We start from the raw sequence: 20811 nt of genomic DNA, 5'->3' as shown, positions 1-20811 counted from the left end.
ATGCTCTAGTCACCTACTCATTGCTCAGTGGTGACCTAATAGGAAGGAAATCTAAAAAAAAGTATATATGTATACGTATAAGTGATTTACTTTGTTGTATGGTAGAAACTAACACAACATTTAAAGCAACTGTACTCCAGTGAAAATTTAAAAGCAAATACATGCCATGTGTTGGTATGAAGCAGTCACTTAATGAAAAATTGTTGAATGAATGAATTCAAGGCAACTTTGGTACTGATTTGACAACCATACCATGTTAAAAGGAGAGAGCAAGTATGTGTCACTTGTATTCAGAGAGAATAATTAGAGAAAAAAGTCCCTCACATCTGATGAAACCTATATCCTTTCTGGAAAACATTTTGATCCTACTCTTGGCACACTTAGCAAAAGATAATAACCATGATTCTAATAGATGGAGGACTGGAGTGAGATTAGATAATACAAGCATTAATTAACCTCAAATATGTTGTTGCCTTTTGGTAAAAACTTAGGCTAACTATAAACTTTCATGCTTTACTTTTCTTATCTATGATAAGGGTATTGTTAACTGCTGTTTATCAGATAATTCTCAGAAGTCCAAAACGAAACATAATAAAAACTTTTTAAAAAACAAGAGAAATTATATTATTAAAACTGACCTGGGGTTGCCAGAGGAATGCTGGTTGTTAGCTTTTCTGTAAAAATAAATAACATAAATAAAAATTAAATTTTTAAACCGATTATTAGGAATTCCTCATTTAATATTTTATGTGAGAGTTTTTAAAATTACCATGAATTATTCCCTGGTGGCTCAGATGGTAAAGCGTCTGCCTGCAATGCGAGAGACCTGGGTTCGATCCCTGGGTTGGGAAGATCTCCTGGAGAAGGAAATAGCAACCCACTCCAGTACTCTTGCCTGGAGAATCCCACGGACGGAGGAGCCTGGTAGGCTAGAGTCCATGGGGTCGCAAAGAGTCGGACACGACTGAGCGACTTCACTTTCACTTCACTATTAATGTTCATTAACTTAATATATCATTTGTATCTGGATCTAAACAACAAATCTTTTATGTTTTTTATTGATTTTTAGAGTTGTATAGCAGAAAATTTTAGATGTGTTCACTTTTTTAAGGAAAAAAGATTTTTTCAATAATTAATTAACTAATATAAGAATTCACTTATTTCGTAATGGCTGTAGACACAAATGTTCTAGATTAATCTGATGCTATTTGAAATAGGAGCTTGAGATATGCTTAAACTATTGGCCTTGGAGTCCAGAGAATTACTTTTAATTCCCGACTTTGATAAATTTAAACTGTGTGACTCTGGGCACTTTCTTTATTACTTGTGTATTTTTAAGTAGAAAAAGTATTACATCTCTACAAAATCATTCTGGGAATTAACTGAGATAATGTTTGTAAAATACAATATCTAAAATATATTTTTAAAGTATTATAAAAGTGTTCATGATTACAAGTGGTATAAAAATTAATATGGTTATAGTTTTATAACAGTTTACAGTTTAAAAGCACTTGTTTATGAATTTGATGTTTGGGATGACTTTTAACATTTTTAGAAAACTTTTATTATTCACAATTTATGGGAAACAGATTTTCAGAAGGTGAAATGCTCAGTGATTCTGATAGTTGGCAGAGACAGGATTAGTGTTCAGATATTTTGACTTCAATTTGAATAAGATTTCTACAACAAAATGATTTTACATTTTAAGATAACTCAGGTTAATTTTAAAATGATAATTTCTCAAAGCTCTCTTTTGATAATCAGTATGATCTTGATAAGACAAAGTGAAGTCCTCAATTTTATGAGCCACAGTGACCAATTGTAGTTAGAAAGAGAGAGTGAAGAAAATGCTGGAATAGAGCAAAGTTAATATTAAACTTTAGATTGTCCTTTCCAAACAGTATAATATATTTTGAAAGTTATCATTTCATTATCTTTAAAACTCCTTTCCCTCATTCATAGTGACCTTAGCAATGTCAGGGCTTAATTTCCAAGGCTGCATAATCAGAGTCATATTTTGAGATCACACACACCTATTCACACACATCATATATGTGTGCATATGTATATAGAGTTTAAAATATGAAAGGACAATTGCAATTTGAAACGCATATCCTTGCATATATACCTAAGCATTACGAATCCTGCAAAGTATGAACTACATTATTCCAGGCCAAATGTATACTTTTTACATTTTTAAATGAAGACTAAATACCTCATTTAGAAAGAGCCACCAGAAAAAAATAGAATCCTTGCTTAATGTCATAAAGTTTTATGGTCACCGAGTTATATATTTTAAAATGTCATTAAGTACTGACCTGACGTTGTTGCAGGACTTATCGTAGAGAAATTCTCCAAAGGGGCTGGAATAAAGTTGGTTTGAATATAGTGTTTAGAGTATTACAAAACATCAAGTGCAGTTCAAATAGTTATCCAAAGGGCGTCTGATCTAGAGTTTCCGTTTCATCCTTTCTTACCCTGAGTGTTCCTATTTATTTAATTACTATTTGATTATGATACATTCAATGAATTTTAAGAATCTTTATATAGTCTTTCTATAAAATTTACATGTATAGAATGTTTCATTTATTTTACCCATTTAAGAAGGATATCTACTTATTCATCAAAGTTATATAGAATAATTTATATTTAAGAGAGATAATCTAATACCCTCAATCTTGTGGGACCTAGAATCAATGGTTTTGCATGAAACAAATGGATGCCAAAATAATCTGGTACACGATAGTATCTATTGAGAACTAAGAACTGTTTAGGCATAAAGTGATTTTCACTTAAAAGATAAAAATAGCTATTTTATTCACCATTTAACATGTTTAATATTTTTAAAGACACCATGACAGCTATGTTAAAAATAGAGGAAACCAAACCATATCTCCTGAGAAGCCCTGATCTAATGAATTTGCTTTTATTCAAAACAATATTTATAGTAAGTGGGCTAAGAGGTAGGTCTTCTTCTACTAACTAGATGGTTTATTGCATTATTTCTTCATTACTGCGTTGTCTTCTTTGCAAAAGACCTGTAACAGTTTCCTAAATATGTGGTAGATTATTAATGAAGAAGATAAAATCAACTTTATAAGAATTTTTCTTAAAGAAGATAATATCTTTTCATTGTGTCTGGCTTGACAGTTTACTGTATAAAAATCTAAGATGTTTGTGGGATTATTAACCAATTTTATAACAAACTTGAAAATTGACATGATGCAAATAAATATTAAAATGAAATACCAGGCCCATCTGTATCCAAAGTCTCTTCTCTGTAAACCTTCAGCTAAATATGCTTTTAAATTCAGAAATTTTTAGATGTTAGAAAGCTCATCAATATATAAGTATCCACTTATATGCACACTCTAAGTAGCCTATTGCCACTTCAAATAGTTTTACTTCAGCATAAGTCAATATTGATTTGCTCTTAAGCAAATATATAAAGACATGAGTGCTTTGTTTCTTTGATTTTGTAATAGTAGATATAAAATTGCAGACCTCTAGCTGCTTTTTTTTTACAGAAAGGGCTCATCAAGCACAGTTTACTTTTATCCAGTTTTCTGCTTTATCCTGCTGTGCCTGTTTAGTGAGAAGGCAACTCAAGTTCTTAACTGCTTCCTCTACTGATGGTTTGGTCCCCTCTGGCACACCTGCTGGAGCAGAGACTATTTTGGTTTTTGTCTAATTCAAATGAGCTGAAAAATACTACTATTATTAGCTAGAACAAGTGTTTTTTATATCAACACACTTACCCCTGAAACCAATGCTACTACACAGTATCTTTACTAGTCCCATTTTCCAGATGAGATAACAAACATACAGAAAATTTTGGTAAATTGCCTTAAATAATGCAGCCATTTAGAGGTAGATTAAGTTTTCTAGGGGCTTCCCAGGTAGTGAAGTGGTAAAGAATCCAGCTTCCAATGTAGGAGGTTCAAGAGACTCAGATTCAAACCCTGGGCTGGGAAGATACCCTAGAGAAGGAAATGGCAACCTACTCCAATACTCTTGCCTGGAAAATTCCATAGACAGAGGAACCAGGTGGGCTACAGTCAATCCATGGTGCTGCAAGAGTCAGACACGACTTGGTGACTAAACAACAATATGACTATCAGAAAGTAATGTGTCGCTTTCAGATAGAGGGTTCCTGGAAAATCAGTGTTGTGCTTGGCCAATGTCAAAAGTGTGATTAGGCCCGCAAACATTTATGCATGCCAATATTTTCAGAACTTCTTTGGTATTTGATATTTTACAAAGATTTTCTCATTGGCATTTTTTTTCTAATATATTTTCTCCATATTTCACTATCCTTATGTAAATGTGTTACTCATGCAATAAGACAGGTTCCTAAAAGTCCAGGGTGATACCACTGCTCCTTTGGTACATAGAATTTTAATTTCATGGCTTATTGATTCAAAGTATCAAATAAGGTTCACAGATACCTGTGATATCAATGCTGTTCAAGTCAATGTGAAAAGTGACCAGTTGGCTGGATTTATTTGCTTCAATGCCTTGAATCAGTTCTTCTTTTACATTTTTATCTGACACCCACTGGACAAAGAGAAGGTCAAATATGACTATAATGCTGCCATTTCTGCAAAGCAAAAAGTGACATAAGAGAAAAAACTCAGCCCTCTTCGAATGATTTGTGTTTGACTCTCTATGGTCATCACCTTGTTAATCCTATCACACTTGTACAAGAAAGGTCATGTCAAGTGTTATCTTTATTTCACAGGTGGAGGAAAGAGAACTTAAACAATGACTGTTTCTACAAGAGCACAAGATATATCCAGAATTAGAACCCAATTTTTCTCAGTTCCAGAGTAGCACACTAATCCCTAGGCCTAACCACAGTCACTTGTGTCAAATTAAATAAAATCACATGATATCATGGCATTTATTCCTATTGTACTGTTTGAAAACATGAGGATTTGTAATTGGATTTTTTATTTTCACAGATGACTTCTAAGTAGGAATAAGTCTAAAGTAGTTACACTGATTTCAGAAAAAATATTTTCTGTGTAGTTTACAAAGGCCTGATGGCAAGCTTATAACATCTGTTAATAAATTATCTTCTTTTTCTTCTTCATTCTTAATATAAAATATTGAAATATGTCCTGACTTCAAAGAGCAGAAAGAAGACAAGCATATGTGGGTTACTGGGAAGTTGTAGGCTGTACTGTCATTGTCAAGAGTTGGGATTATGTTGTCTATTCATCTCTGACCATGATGTTAGAGTTCAGGTACATGACCCAAGTCATCATCTCTTCTCTCCTCCTCTGAAACCTGCATTTTTAAAGTTTTCCTCACTGGTAATTTGTTTATAGTTTAAAGAATCAAAAAATGAATATATGTTTGGCCCAGTGGAAATGCTTCAGAGGTTTTTGCTCTCTGATCTATGTTTCTACTTTGCTACTATGTTTTAAGGGCTTCCCTGGTGGCTCAGTGGTGAAGAATCCACTAGCAACGCAGGGGCCTCAGGTTCGATCGTTGGGTCAAGAAGATGCCCTGGATGCGGGCATGGCAGCCCACTCCAGTATTCTTGTCTGGAGAATCTCATGGACCGAGGAGCCTGGGGGCAAAGAGTTCATAGAGTCGCAAAAGAATTGGACACGACTGAAGTGGATGAGCAGGAGCAATGTGCTTTTAGGATACAACTGTTTGGAAAACAAACTTTAGCTCTGGTCTTCATTCTGTATGCTTCAGTAATCTAGGGCTGCTCAGGGTTTACTTGGATCCTTAAGAGGCAGAGAAAGAAGAATGGAACTGGAGGAATCAATTTGCCTGACTTCAGGCTCTACTACAAAGCCACAGTCATTAAGACAGTATGGTACTGGCACAAAGACAGAAATATAGATCAATGGAACAAAATAGAAAGCCCAGAGATAAATCCACACACCTATGGACATCTTACCTTCGACAAAGGAGGCAAGAATATACAATGGAGTAAAGACAATCTCTTTAACAAGTGGTGCTGGAAAAACTGGTCAACCGCTTGTAAAAGAATGAAACTAGATCACTTTCTAACACCACACACAAAAATAAACTCAAAATGGATTAAAGATCTAAACGTAAGACCAGAAACTATAAAACTCCTAGAGGAGAACATAGGCAAAACACTCTCCGACATAAAGCACAGCAGGATCCTCTATGATCCACCTCCCAGAATTCTGGAAATAAAGCAAAAATAAACAAATGGGATCTAGTTAAAATTAAAAGCTTCTGCACAACAAAGGAAACTATAAGTAAGGTGAAAGACAGCCTTCTGAATGGGAGAAAACAATAGCAAATGAAGCAACTGACAAACAACTAATCTCAAAAATATACAAGCAACTCCTGCAGCTCAATTCCAGAAAAATAAACGACCCAATCAAAAAATGGACCAAAGAACTAAATAGACATTTCTCCAAAGAAGACATACGGATGGCTAACAAACACATGAAAAGATGCTCAATATCACTCATTATCAGAGAAATGCAAATCAAGACCACAATGAGGTACCATTTCACACCGGTCAGATTGGCAGTGATCCAAAAGTCTACAAGCAATAAATGCTGGAGAGGGTGTGGAGAAAAGGGAACCCTCTTACACTGTTGGTGGGAATGCAAACTAGTACAGCCACTGTGGAAAACAGTGTGGAGATTCCTTAAAAAATTGCAAATAGAGCAGCCTTATGACCCAGCAATCCCACTGCTGGGCATACACACTGAGGAAACCAGAATTGAAAGAGACACATGTACCCCAATGTTCATCGCAGCACTGTTTATAATAGCCAGGACATGGAAACAACCTAGATGTCCATCAGCAGATGAATGGATAAGAGAGCTGTGGTACATATACACAATGGAGTATTACTCAGCCTTTAAAAAGAATACATTTGAATCAGTTCTAATGAGATGGATGAAACTGGAGCCAATTATACAGAGTGAAGTAAGCCAGAAAGAAAAACACCAATATAGTATACTAACGCATATATATGGAATTTAGAAAGATGGTAACGATGACCCTGTATGCGAGACAGCAAAAGAGACACAGATGTATAGAACGGACTTTTGGACTCTGAGGAAGAGGGAGAGGGTGGGATGATTTGGGAGAACGGCATTGAAACATGTATACTATCATGTAAGAAACGAAGTGCCAGTCTATGTTCGATACAGGATACAGGATGCTTGGGGCTGGTGCATGGGGATGACCCAGAGAGATGATATGGGGTGGGAGGTGGGAGGGGGATTCAGGATTGGGAGCTTTTATACACCCATGGTGGATTCATGTCAATGTATGGCAAAACCAATACAGTATTGTAAAGCAAAATAAAGTAAAAAAAAAAAAAAAAAAAAAGAGGCAGACTAACAGACTTCTCTGGTGGTACAATGAATAAGAAAATGTCTGCTAATGCAAGGATGTTGCTCAGGTTCGTTTTCTAATCTGGGAAGATTCTACCCATTGCAGGGCAACTAAGACCTGAGCACGTCAACTATGGAAGCCAGCAAGCATAAAGTGAGAGCCACAACAAGAAGCCACCAAAATGAGAAGCCTGCATGACACAACTAGAAATAAATAAAACCAAAAATGCAACATAAATAATAAATTAATAAAATAAATAACAATAGTAAATAAAGATAAAAATAACAAAATAATAAAAATATAATATTAATATAACAATAAAATAAATGGTAATCAAATAACAAAAATAATAAATAAAATAAGTAAAACCAAAGTGCAACCAAAAATATATAAATATCCATTAAAGAGAATGGAATCTTTAAAAAAAAAGGCAGACTAAAGAACCGAATTTTGCATAATATGTTTGCTATTTCTGGAATTTAGGCATTTATATTCATATCTATAAGTTAATTAGTTTCTTGAAGGGCTTCATCAACTCCTGAAGGGTTCTTTAAGTATCTGTATGTATATATGTCTTGGTAACACCTACAATATATATATAGGTATTTTTTTTCCTCTCCAAGACTAAATACAGGATCAAAATGTCCCTGAAAGATCACAGTAGATCACCATTTCCCTTCAGTAGGATATTCCTTTTTAGTTTCTGTGCTACTATTCAAGTTCACAGTTTAGAAGTAATTCCTTTCTATGTAGCTACTCCAGTACTCTTGCCTGGAAAATCCCATGGACAGAAGAGCCTGTTAGGCTGCAGTCCAGGGGGTCGCAAAGAGTTAGACAGGACTGAGCGACTTCACTTTCACTTTTCACTTTCATGCATTGGAGAAGGAAATGGCAACCCACTCCAGTGTTCTTGTCTAGAGAATCCCAGGGACGGGGGAGCCTGGTGGGCTGCCGTCTATGGGGTCACACAGAGTCGGACACGACTGAGGCAACTTAGCAGCAGTAGCAGCAGCAGTTTTTCATGATTGATGTGAACAGACTGATCAATAATTGCACATTTCTCCTCTATTAAGTATAGAATTTTTAAATGTTAGAATGTTTAACTTTCCAATCATTTGATTAAATCGAATTATCCAAATCTTTTAAATGGCAAGGCTCCTTAGTAACTACTTACTAAGTAACAATGTCGCAAATTCACCTACACATGTAAATCACCTGCTATCCATGATAAAAGTAGATTTCATCCCAGACACGGTTTTTACATACTCCTCCACACTTGTGAATTTTTCCGTGCCGGTCAGTCTCTCTTTTTATTTGAAAATAATGCTCCATTTTCACATAACTTCTGCAACCATTGCTCATGTCAATGATAGTTTTATTTATGAGCATGTGACTATTCATGGCAGGACCTGGCCAATGGAATATAAGGTAAAACTGATTGGAAACTTCTAGAAAATGTTTCCATATTTAATGTAATAAAGGCTCATAGTGGACTACTACTCTGTTGTTGATTATTATTATGTCTACATGTGATTGCTGGAACTGTTGCATCTATTTTGGAACCATGAAGCAAGTTATGATTGTCAAGCTACAGACAGCATAATAAAAGATTGAAAACACATACATTTTTGATCATGTCACAATCACTGTATCACTGAATTAACCTCTTCTGAAACCTACAGATTTCTTGTAATGTCGCATGATAATCACTTTTGTTTAGGGTACTTTCAGCCATGTGTTCTGTTAATTGCTATTTTAAAAATCCTAACAGGCATATAACTCTCAGGTTTCATGCTATATTTATTTAAACAGAAGCTTGAGTAAAGGAAAATGACTCTAGTATTTTTCACCTGATGTTGGCCAACACTAATTTTAGCAATAAGGAGACTGAAACTTAGAGTCATATATGTAATTGTGCCTAGATAGAGGAATAAAACCCAGAAACTCTGTGTCCCAGATGTGTTTTGATATAGTTCTGATTCCCCCCCCCCCGCACTGCTATTAACACCATTATGAACTATTTATTAATACGGAAGACAATATAATACATTTGCCTAGATGCAGGTCCAGGTTTTTATTGTCTTGCGTTGTTACCAGAACTTTATATCCAAAGAGATGGGGAAATGGTTGGTTGGAATTGGGATGGCGAATGGATAGTTTATTGCCTTCACACTTTTGGGAAACAGGATCTTCCCTCCTCTTTTTCTCTCCCTCTCTCTCTCCTCTCTTGCTCCTCTAATAGCTCTTCATCTTTTTCTTTTTCTTCTCACTCTTTCTCCATCTTTTCCTCCTCTTGTTCCTTCTCTTTTTCCTTGTCTCCTTACCAATCTTTATCCCAGTCTTCTTAAATGAATAGAGTTAAATGTGGTTAAGATAAAGTAAGAGTGAACAATGTCTGTCTTCAATTCATCATTGCCAACTCATCCTTGGTTGCCCAGCATATAGTTTTAATTCTGATTAAAACAGTTTTTTCTCTTTATGTAACTTTCGCAGATTTAATTTCACTTACCACTTTCTTTTATTTTATTTGAATTAGGGAGTAGAAGAGGTAAGGTAATTTTGACAGAGAGCATACAAATCTGGGATTTTCTTTCACTGAGTTGAAAGTAACTGGATTAGTTTATTCTCAGACATAAAACATCTTTGCATAAAAGATGTGGGGATTTTTTGGTTGTGAACTGTATATTGCATTTAATAATTCATTTGCAAAGACAGGAGTTACATATCCTATACCTACACACAATTGCATTCTTTAAAATTTGTTTCTTATTCAGTATAAATATTGAGATAAGAAAGATATACAGTAGAAATCAGGGAAACCATATTAAACATGTATGCTTCACCTAATAATAAAGCTGTTATGTGGTTTAGTAATCATCTCTATCACAGCTGTGAGATTGAATTTATTTATTAAGAAAATGAGAATTTTTCCTTTAGAAAACAAACAAAAAAGGAAACAATGACCACTTTTATTTCAAAGCCCTTTTTCAGTGGAATATCTGAGTTCATCCTTTTAAAAAAAAAAAAAAGATAAATCCTATCATTATACAGAAAGCCTGTGTGCAATAAATCAAATGTTTCTTATCTCTTATTTTCCTTAATGACATTGATAACCTCTAGGATTGCTGAGTAAACAAAAGTCTTTCCTTTCCTAACTTGATGACTTATCTGTGCTCAAAGGGCAAAATAAGCTTCCTATTGCTACAAAGGGTAAACAGCACTTTATTAAAAGAATCAACTCTTAAATGCTCTCTGAGTCAAAGCATTTTCCACAAAGCAGAGTAATAAAAGGCTTCCCAGACATAGGTAGACCATTTGCTTGTCCTGCAGAATAGCTCAACACACACACATACACACATGTACACAAAACTTAATGGTGTCCAGGACATGGAAACAACCTAGATGTCCATCAGCAGATGAATGGATAAGAAAGCTGTGGCACATATACACAATGGAGTATTACTCAGCCGTTAAAAAGAATTCATTTGAATCAGTTCTGATGAGATGGATGAAACTGGAGCCGATTATACAGAGTGAAGTAAGCCAGAAAGAAAAACACCAATACAGTATACTAACACATATATATGGAATTTAGGAAGATGGCAATGATGACCCTGTATGCAAGACAGGGAAAGAGACACAGATGTGTATAACGGACTTTTGGACTCAGAGGGAGAGGGAGAGGGTGGGATGATTTGGGAGAATGACATTCTAACATGTATACTATCATGTGAATTGAATCGCCAGTCTATGTCTGACGCAGGATGCAGCATGCTTGGGGCTGGTGCATGGGGATGACCCAGAAAGATGTTATGGGGAGGGAGGTGGGAGGGGGTTCATGTTTGGGAATGCATGTAAGAATTAAAGATTTTAAAATTTAAAAAATAAAAAAAGTAACTTAAAAAAAAAAAAAATATCTTTCCAACTTAAAAAAAAAAAAAAAAAAAAAAACTTAATGGTGGAAGAAAGAGTTGACATTAAATAATATTTTTAAAAGGAAGAAGAGATAGGTTAATGACTAAGTGTAATATTCTGAGTGTTATAATTTGACCATACACACATGCATAAAGTGTGTGTTTCATTAAAATCAGTAACAAACAATGAAATAGGCATTTTTAAGAATTTTTAGATGTATTTTTCAGAGTTGATATGGCTACTGTTAGTTGAGAAGTCAGTTATTTCTGTTTCTTGATTTTATCAATCAGTTTAAAGTACAAATAATTTATAAAAGCAGTTAAGAGTCTGCCACTTATTTCTATAGGCTTCTCTGATGGCTCAGGTGGTAAAGAATCTGCCTAATGGAGACCCGGGTTCGATCCCTGGGTTGGGAAGATCCCCCGGTGAAGTGAATGGCAACTCACTGCAGTATTCTTGCCTGGAGAATCCCATGGACAGAGGAGCCTGGTGGGCTACACTCCATAGGGTAGCAAAGAGTTGGGCATGACTGAGCAACTGATATTTTCACTTTTTTCTGTAACTGGAATATGTCATTTCATATCATATTAGTTAAAGTAAACCTAAATGTTTGCTTGTTACTTTCTTTCCTGCTTCTAAATTTCTTTTCTCCTCCTTTTCTTCTCAGTCTCCCAAAGCACCTACCTGTAATTTATCTTACAGACATTTTCATGAAATTCCTTTGCGTTGCATCTTTTAAAAACTCACTTCTGATTTAAAAGTAGTTCAGCTACAACTAGGTGAAAGTTTCTTTATACTGATGAAGTATATTATTTGAGAATTGCTATAAAATATGTATCAAGGTTTAGGCACTATATTGGTCTCCTAGGTAGTTTAAAGGAAGGGAAGGAAATAATTCCTCAGCTCAAATAATTTACAGTTTCAAATATAGTGATTTTACTATCTAGAGAAATGTAAGGTTACTTAATAAATATCAAAGAAAATGCTAGGGTTTTGATAAACTACCAGACCTTATATAAAAGTCTGTATTCAGCAAAATTTCCCAGTTGAGTAAAAACAAAGTTATCCAGCAAGTTGTAAGCAAGAGAAGACAAACAGTTCCATTAGGGAAACTATCCTAATAAACTTTGCACTACATAATGCGCTTAGCGTGGATTTCACTGGGCAGAGCCTTTTGAAGGTGAGGAAGAACATGGGATTCCGCTCCTTAAAAGTGATAGTTGCTCAGTCGTGTCTGACTTTTTGTGACCCCATGGGTTTAGCCTGTTAGGCTCCTTTGTCCATGGAATTCTCCAGGCAAGAACACTGGAGTGGATAGCCAGTCTCTTCTCCAGGGGAATCTATGCAAAACCTTTAAGAACTAAATATTAATTGAAGCTTTAATGCAGATCTCCATACTCAGTCCTCTAAAACTGGAAAAGAGAAATCAGTTCCACTTACTCTAAACAGATAATTAACTTAAAGTGAAATAAAATCTTGCATCCATGGCTTTACCTACATGGAATAAATACTGAATAAATATTTTAAAACAATATGTTGAATAAAATACACAAACAAAAAACACTAGTAAATCTTTCCTGAGAGGCCACATGTCTCCTTCTAGCCCTGAAATTAGGTTATGAAAGAGGTTATTAGTGATCATAAACCTGGAAAACAGGAGTCAAGGCCTCTGTGTTGTGGACAGGAATGAAGACAGTAGATGGGGTGGAGTTGACTGGCTACTGAGACTAAGATATCATGAATATGCTATCTGGGATAAAGAATGATAAAGATAAATAGATAAGTAGGTGAAAAATAGCCTTTTTTTCTTTTTTCTTTTTTGTATTTGGTAAAATAAAGCTTTGTGCTTTTGTTCATTTTGTTCCAACAAGAAATGGCAAGGACTAACATTTCCTTCTGCCCATTAACTAATTTGACCTTCTGTCATTGTTCTTCTAAGTGTAATCTCTTTTTCTTTGACTTGACCTATCTCTGTTGTCCCTGTGAACCAAAGGACTGTTATACAAATGTCAGGACTGTTGTGAAGACCATGTAACAAGTATCTTTGGTGGCAGACTCTCTGGTTTACTTGTTTCTGATCTGAGATAGATTGCATGAGTGCTCAGTCATGTCTGACTCTTTGAGGCCTGTGGACTGTAGCCTGTTGGGCTCCCCTGTGCGTGGAATTATCCCAGAAAGAACACTGGAGTGGGTTGTCATTTCCTCCTCCATGGAATCTTTCCCACTCAGGGATCAAACTCGCATCTCCTGAGGCTCCTGCAATGGCAGGCAGATTCTTTACTGAGCCACTGGGGAAGCTTGGAAATAAGTAAATTAATTAATTAAATAAAGTGATGCTCTTGTATTCTCCAATGACCTGGAATCCCCTATGGCTTCCCTTGGATATAGGTTAACTGTCAGACTCCTAGACATCTGCATAAAATCAACCTCACTCTTCTTCATGTGTCTCTGAAAGATTTTGTACTCACATGAAGGGAATATGTTAATATGAGATCAATTATCTAGCATTGTTATTTTCTACCAATATAAAAGTCCATACTGTGCCACTTTCCTCAACCCTCTCAGAAAATGTTGAAAATGTAAAATATTCCATTTTCTCCTAAAAATTGTAATGCTCTTTTTACAAATATTAGTCCATGGAGTTGTGAAGAGTCAGACACGACTGAGCGACTTCACTTTCACTTTTCACTTTCATGCATTGGAGAAGGAAATGGCACCCCACTCCAGCGTTCTTACCTGGAGAATCCCAGGGACGGGGGAGCCTGGTAAGCTGCCGTCTACGGGGTAGCACAGAGTCAGACACAACTGAAGCAACTTAGCAGCAGCAGCAGCAGCAGCAGCAGCAGCAAAGAGATTACTATGATGTGATTCTGTGCTTTCTATTTATATAAAAATTTTGAGCTATACTCACTCAAATCGTAAAACTCTTGAGTTTTTATATTCATTTTTCAGATTACTTGATTGAAAGATATCATCTATCTGAAAGAAAGTTAAAAAGACATATTAAATTTAATATTTTATTTATTAAATAAAACATTAAACAAATTTTTTTTATATTCTTCTTAGAACTATTTTAGGTTACTTTCCTTCTCTGTGATAATACATTTCATATTTAAGTATCCTGAGCAGTTATATTTATTGGCTGATTTTTTTCAAAGAGAATAAGATCTATGTGGGCTTCCCTGGTGGCTTAGATGGTAAAGAACCTGCTTGCAACATGGGAGACCTGAGTTCGATCCCTGGGTTGGGAAGATTCCTGAAGGGAACAGCTACCCACTCCAGTATTCTAGCTTGGAGAATCGCATGGACAGAGGAGCTTGGCAGACTACAGTCCATGGGGTCACAAAGAGTCAGACCTGACTGAGTGACTTTCACTTTCACTTTTAAGAGCTATGTATCTTTAGCAAGTAGTTAGTGAAATTATGTTATGAAATTTTAACATAGTTAAAGAGAGAAAGAGAAAAAGTCTCCTACCATTTGTTGAATGTCAAAAGCAAGAACTTTGAAGTCCACTGAGAGTTTGTCTTGCAAATGAGAATTATAAGTAGCTCCAGATATTATTTTCAATGTCCCTCTGGCTTCATGACTTTTTCCAAATGCTGCATCTAGATGATTTTATAAGAAACAAAACTGAAAATGTGAATGATGAGTAAGAAAATATGCACATTCTGGTTAAGACACAGAAGCAAAGTTCTTACTTAATGTGTTGACTCTGGAGTTCTTGCTTTTTCTTTTTAGTCTTCCGGTTTCATTATCAGCTGCTTTTATCTTTTTATTTTTTTCTTAGCTATCTAGTTGTTTTAAAAGATTGAAAATTAAAACTTCATCTCTGTCCCATTGTATATATTTTTTCTTTTCTTTGAAATCTAACCAGCTCTGCAAACTACCAAGTTTTGTTTTGGTTTTGTTTGTTATTGAGATTCCTGTTGGAAGATACAGGAATGATCAACTTCCGCCAATTATGGGAACTGATTCAGGGAAACATGGTGAGAAAGGCACCATTAAAAGTTTTGTAGTTGCTTTCAGATACTTCTTGAACACCTAGCATCAAGGGACACTGCTGGTTTTCTACATGTGGATTGCTGTGAGGATTTCAGTGTGTGCATTACTTTGAAGCATAGCTTTGAAACTACTTCTTTCATTCTAATAATTATAAACTTGACATGTATAACCTTTTGCCATTAGATGGGGACTGTCATTATTGGGGAAGTTTTCGATAATGCTGCAGAAAATATAATTATCTCAATATGAAAAATATGTTTAAAAAAGCTAACAATTTGGGTGGGGACGTGGGAAATAAAATATGCCATTAAGTCTAATATAATACTATTATGTGATTATTTTCCTTGAATGTATCTTCAAAACAAATTGCTTCAGATGAAGCTCGTACAATGATGAGATCATTAATAAATGTGCTAATAATGATGCATTGACCTGATATGAGAAGATGCTATTTCTCTTTTTTTCTTTCCAGCTGGGCAAATTGGGGATTAGACTCACTAAGAAAAATTTTCAATGTTATAAAAGTGACAGATACGTAATTTGGACAAAGGATTCACTTCAGTTCAGTTCAGTCGCTCAGCCGTGTCCGACTCTTTGCCACCCCATGAATCGCAGCACGCCAGGCCTCCCTGTTCATCACCAGCTCCCGGAGTTCACTCAGACTCATGTCCATCGAGTCTGTGATGCCATCCAGCCATCTCATCCTCTGTCATCCCCTTCTCCTTCTGCCCCCAATCCCTCCCAGCATCAAAGTCTTTTCCAATGAGTCAACTCTTTGCATGAGGTGGCCAAAGTACTGGAGTTTCAGCTTTAGCATCATTCCTTCCAAAGAAATCCCAAGGCTGATCTCCTTCAGGATGGACTGGTTGGACCTCCTTGCAGTCCAAGGGACTCTCAAGAGTCTTCTCCAACACCACAGTTCAAAAGCATCAATTCTTCATTGCTCAGCTTTCTTCACAGTCCAACTCTCACATCCATACATGACCACAGGAAAAACCATAGCCTTGACTAGACGGACTTTAGTCGGCAAAGTAATGTCTCTGCTTTTGAATATGCTATCTAGGTTGGTCATAACTTTTCTTCCAACGAGTAAGCGTCTTTTAATTTCATGGTTGCAGTCACCATCTGCAGTGATTTTGGAGCCCCCAAAAATAAAGTTTGACACTGTTTCCACTGTTTCCCCATCTATTTCCCATGAAGTGATGGGTCCGGATGCCATGGTTTTCGTTTTCTGAATGCTGAGCTTTGAGCCAACTTTTTCACTCTCCTCTTTCATTTTCATCAAGAGGCTTTTTAGCTCCTCTTCACTTTCTGTCATAAGGGCGGTGTCATCTGCAAAGGACTGACTGACTTCAAACCTCAAGATCTGTCATGCTATGCTGTGCTTAGTTGCTCAGTCATGTCTGACTCTTTGCGACCCCATGCCAACTGTAGCCTGGAAGGCTCCTCTGTCCATGGGGATTCTCCAGGCAAGAATGCCTTTCCCTTCTCCATGGGGTCTTCTCGACCCAGGGATAGAACCCAGGTCTCCCATATTGTATGCTACTGCTGCTAATATTGACACAAATCTCTTAGTTCAGAAGAAACTTTAGAATTAATATTTTAAACAATACTCAAAATAATATGTAGATTTTTGCATCTAAAAGGCAAGGAAAGGCTGAAGAACTGTCATGGATTGCCAGAGACTGAAGAAACATGGAAACAAAATACAGTGTAGGAATCTGTACTGAATCCTGAACAAGAAAAGCCATTAGTGAAAAACTGGTGAAATTTGAATAGAGTGTTTAGTTAATATTATTGTAACAATTGTATTAATTTCTTGGTTGTGATAGCTGTATATGTATATACTAGGTACTGACATTAGGGGAACTTGTATGAATGTTATAAAATAATTCTACAATTTTTACAACTTTTTGAAATCTAAAATGATTTCCAGTAAAAGTGTTAAGTATACCCAAGTGTATAGTATGAAATACATTAAAGTAAGTGTAAAGTAAACTAAAGATTGAAGGCAAAATGAGAAGAGGGCAGCAGAGGATGGGTTTTAGAAAGCATCACTGACTCAACGGACATGAACTTGAGCAAGTTCTGGAGACAGTGGAGAACAGGGAAGCCTGACATGCTGCAGTCCATGGGGTCTCAAAGAGTACAACAGGCTTAGCGACTGAAGAACAACAACAAATATTAAAGTATGTATTGAAAGTATGTCTTACATCCTGTGGTGTAGTGTTATAGTTTTATTTCAAATCTCTTCTTATATTCAGTTGTTCATGATTAAATCACACTAGCTTTAAAAAGTTTTTTTTTTTTTAATTTTCCTGGTAAAAAACTAACTTTTGTATTTTCATTGAGTATGAAACATTCCAATGGACTTCCAAATGATTACATGTCCTTGAAGGTATTCACAGGGCATTTAACATCAAAGTGGTCACTTTTCTAAAAGGCTCAGGGAACTTCTAAATTTTATTTAATTTTATACTCACAAGACTTCCTTCTCTTTGTATATAGCTATAGGAGAAGGCAATAGCACCCCACTCCAGTAATCTTGCCTGGAAAATCCCATAGATGGAGGAGCCTGGAAGGCTGCAGTCCATGAGGTCGCTAAGAGTTGGACACGACTGAGCGACTTCACTTTCACTTTTCACTTTCATTCATTGGAGAAGGAAATGGCAGCCCAAACCAGTGTTCTTGCCTGGAGAATCCCAGGGACGGGGGAGCCTGGTGGGCTGCCGTCTATGGGATTGCACAGAGTCAGACACGGCTGAAGTGACTTAGCATAGTAGTAATATAAACCAGGGATTATATGGGAATTCTTTTATAAAACTATAAATCATGTTTATTATTTCTAATTTAAACTTATTTGCTAAGGGAAAAGAACTAACTCAAATGTTGAGAATTTTCTCAGTAAAACCAAAATCACTACCATTAAATGGTTTTGAAGGAATTAATATACCATATAATTCATCATTTTATAAAAATGTGAAAATTTTCTCAGAAAAAATAAATCCAATATTCAAGGTTTCTGCTATGCTAACATTTTTTTTAAAAAATCATATAAATGAATGAATGGTAGAGTGCACATTCTCCAGTTAGATTATCTAGTTTGTACTACCTGGCAATGCTCCAAATTGAAACAAGTTACCTAAATTCTGCCTCTGGTTTTTCACTTGTAAAATGGGCATAACAATAGCAACTAACTCATAGGTTTGTTGTAACAAGAGAATACATTTGTAGAGCTTTTAAAAGCAGCTGGGACAGGTAATTTGGACTTCCTGGCTGGCTCAGCTGGTAAAGAATCTGCCTGAAATGCGGGAGATCTGGATTTGATCCCTGGGTTAGGAAGATCCCCTGGAGAAAGGAATGCCTACCGACTCCAGCATTCTTCCCTGGAGAACTTCATGGGCAGAGGAGACTGGTGGGCTACAGTCCATGGGGTCACAAAGAGTTGGACATGACTGGGTGATTTTCACAACACAGGCCATTTAGCTCTAAAGAAGAGTTTCTTTTTCTTATTTATTTTTTCTATTAATCACAAATTGCTGCTCAGGCATCTTGAGACGTTTATAAATCCACAGTCATACCAAGGGTCCCTTATATTGTTATAATTAAAATTGATGTACTAATAAGAATGAAGATATAATTCTCTAGAAATAAGCAATATATTTTTTTAATTGGCCTATTTAGCCACTTCTATAGTCAACAAGGTTTGAATGTGTTTATGATTTAAATTCTATTAGAATAGACCCAAAGGCTATGAACCTACTTTGTTATATGTTGAAACTGAGATTCTAATCATTTTTAAATTTTAAATACTTAGTCTCATATTCAAATTCTGAATTAAATTCAAAATTATATACCAACTTAAAAAATTCCTATGATGTGAACTAAGGTGAAGCATCTGGATGCAATAAAAATACCTTGCCAGGAAACCAGTCAAAGCAATGGATATAAAATGCTGGCAGGATTCTGGAGACTGAAGTGTATATATTCACCTGTGAGCACTTTCTGTAGCCAACCTTATGTAACTTACCTTTTTCTGATCCTTGGATTGACAGCCAGGACACTGCAATTAATCCAGCACAGAGTGCCACCAACATGACAAAGAGAACTGCAAACATGACTTCATAGGTGGTGAGAGAATGGCGCCTTGATGGTGCACTTCGCTTTGACCCCATTTTTGGTTTTTGAAGGTTTGCTACTCTAAGGAGTCTGGAAGAGCACAGAAGCTTGCAGCAGTTGAAGAGCAGAAACTCTCTAGTTTTCCAAGAAGTTTTGTCAAACAACAAATCTACATTAGTCTTACTAGTCAGTGTATATAAGTGACTGTATATAAGTATTTGGCAGCATTGCATCTCTATACATTAACTAGCTTTAATCTGTAAGAAGTTAATCTTTAATAAAATATTAGTGAGTACAGAGGTGTTTAGAGCCATAAATGTTAATCACCTAAGCAGGTCAGTGTCAATGTGAATGAAACTAACTGCATGTTGTAAACAAAAATGAAACTTTATCATTTTGAGAACTGGTAGAAGAAATATGAAATTCACGATAGCCAAATTAGTCATCGGGCACACACATGATATTTGTAGTAAGTCCTTAACAGATTAACCTTCTACCCTCTGACTCAGGTCATTATTAAGGCATTTTTCCTGTTTTATGTAGGTTTAGACATTCTAAAGATAACTTTTAAGCACAGATAAATAGCCTAACATATATATTAACACTTATATCTCTTCCTACCCTCCCTCTCTCCCACTTTCTTTCTCTCTCTCTCAATATATATATTGAGAGAATATGTGTGTGTGTGTATATATATATATATATATATATATATATATACACATATATAATTGGGAGCTTCCCTGTTGGCTCAGATGATAAAGAATCCTTCTGCAATTCAGGAGGCCTGGATTCAACTCCTGGGTGGAGAAAATTCCCTGGAGAAGGGAATGGCAATCCACTCCAGTATTCTTGCCTGGAGAATTCCATGGACAGAGGAGCCTGGTGGGCCTCAGTCCATGGGAGTCACAAACAGTCAAACATGAAGCAATCACAAATTTGGCAATCTTCATTATGTCACCCATCTAAAGTTTCGCAATGCAAGGGAGTATTGATCTAACCTAAAGGAAAGTCCACGTAAACAAGGCATCACATGCCAACATTTTAAATTCCTCACGTAGTTATCAATGAACAAGAGTAACTGCTGTGGGAGGAATGAAGCATTTTTTTCTCTTTTAAGGAAGTATTCTGGGTGGGGAAGACATTACTCACTTGCCTTGAACTTTACTATTTTAAATATCCCCACAATAATGACAGGACAGGTTGAGATAACCACACTCATGATGATAGTTATGTGAAAACCAAGACTGTCCTTTGGTAATAAAAGTACACTTCATCATGAGGCCTTCCACACTTTGAATAACAATTAATTTAGAATTCAAATTAATAAATAAAACCAAACTTGTTCTGAAGTAAGCCAATTTGTTTCTGGTTCCCACGAGTAAAACTAGTCAGAGGCAAGGAAGTACTAGGTCCAGGGTTAAT

The 20811-nt window shown here is 35.9% G+C and overlaps 1 protein-coding gene across 1 annotated transcript in view; it reads right to left on the bottom strand.

The window, feature by feature from the left end:
• Nucleotides 1-19571, bottom strand: part of TMPRSS15 (transmembrane serine protease 15) — a 156076-nt gene extending 136505 nt beyond the window's left edge. Inside the window, exons 1-6 of the mRNA XM_042230017.2 lie at nt 19298-19571; nt 14740-14870; nt 14177-14244; nt 4449-4600; nt 2319-2363; nt 639-674 (exon numbers count right to left, since the gene is read on the bottom strand). Coding sequence (XP_042085951.1) covers nt 639-674; nt 2319-2363; nt 4449-4600; nt 14177-14244; nt 14740-14870; nt 19298-19442 — 577 coding nt within the window. The 5' untranslated portion in view covers nt 19443-19571. The remainder of the gene's footprint in view (nt 1-638; nt 675-2318; nt 2364-4448; nt 4601-14176; nt 14245-14739; nt 14871-19297) is intronic.
• Between the last annotated feature and the right edge of the window lie 1240 nt (nt 19572-20811).

This window comes from Ovis aries, chromosome 1 (genome assembly GCF_016772045.2).
Source record: "Ovis aries strain OAR_USU_Benz2616 breed Rambouillet chromosome 1, ARS-UI_Ramb_v3.0, whole genome shotgun sequence".
Taxonomy (NCBI): domain Eukaryota; kingdom Metazoa; phylum Chordata; class Mammalia; order Artiodactyla; family Bovidae; genus Ovis; species Ovis aries.
Note: the sequence above shows the minus strand (reverse complement) of the source record. Positions and strands in the feature narration are given on the sequence as shown.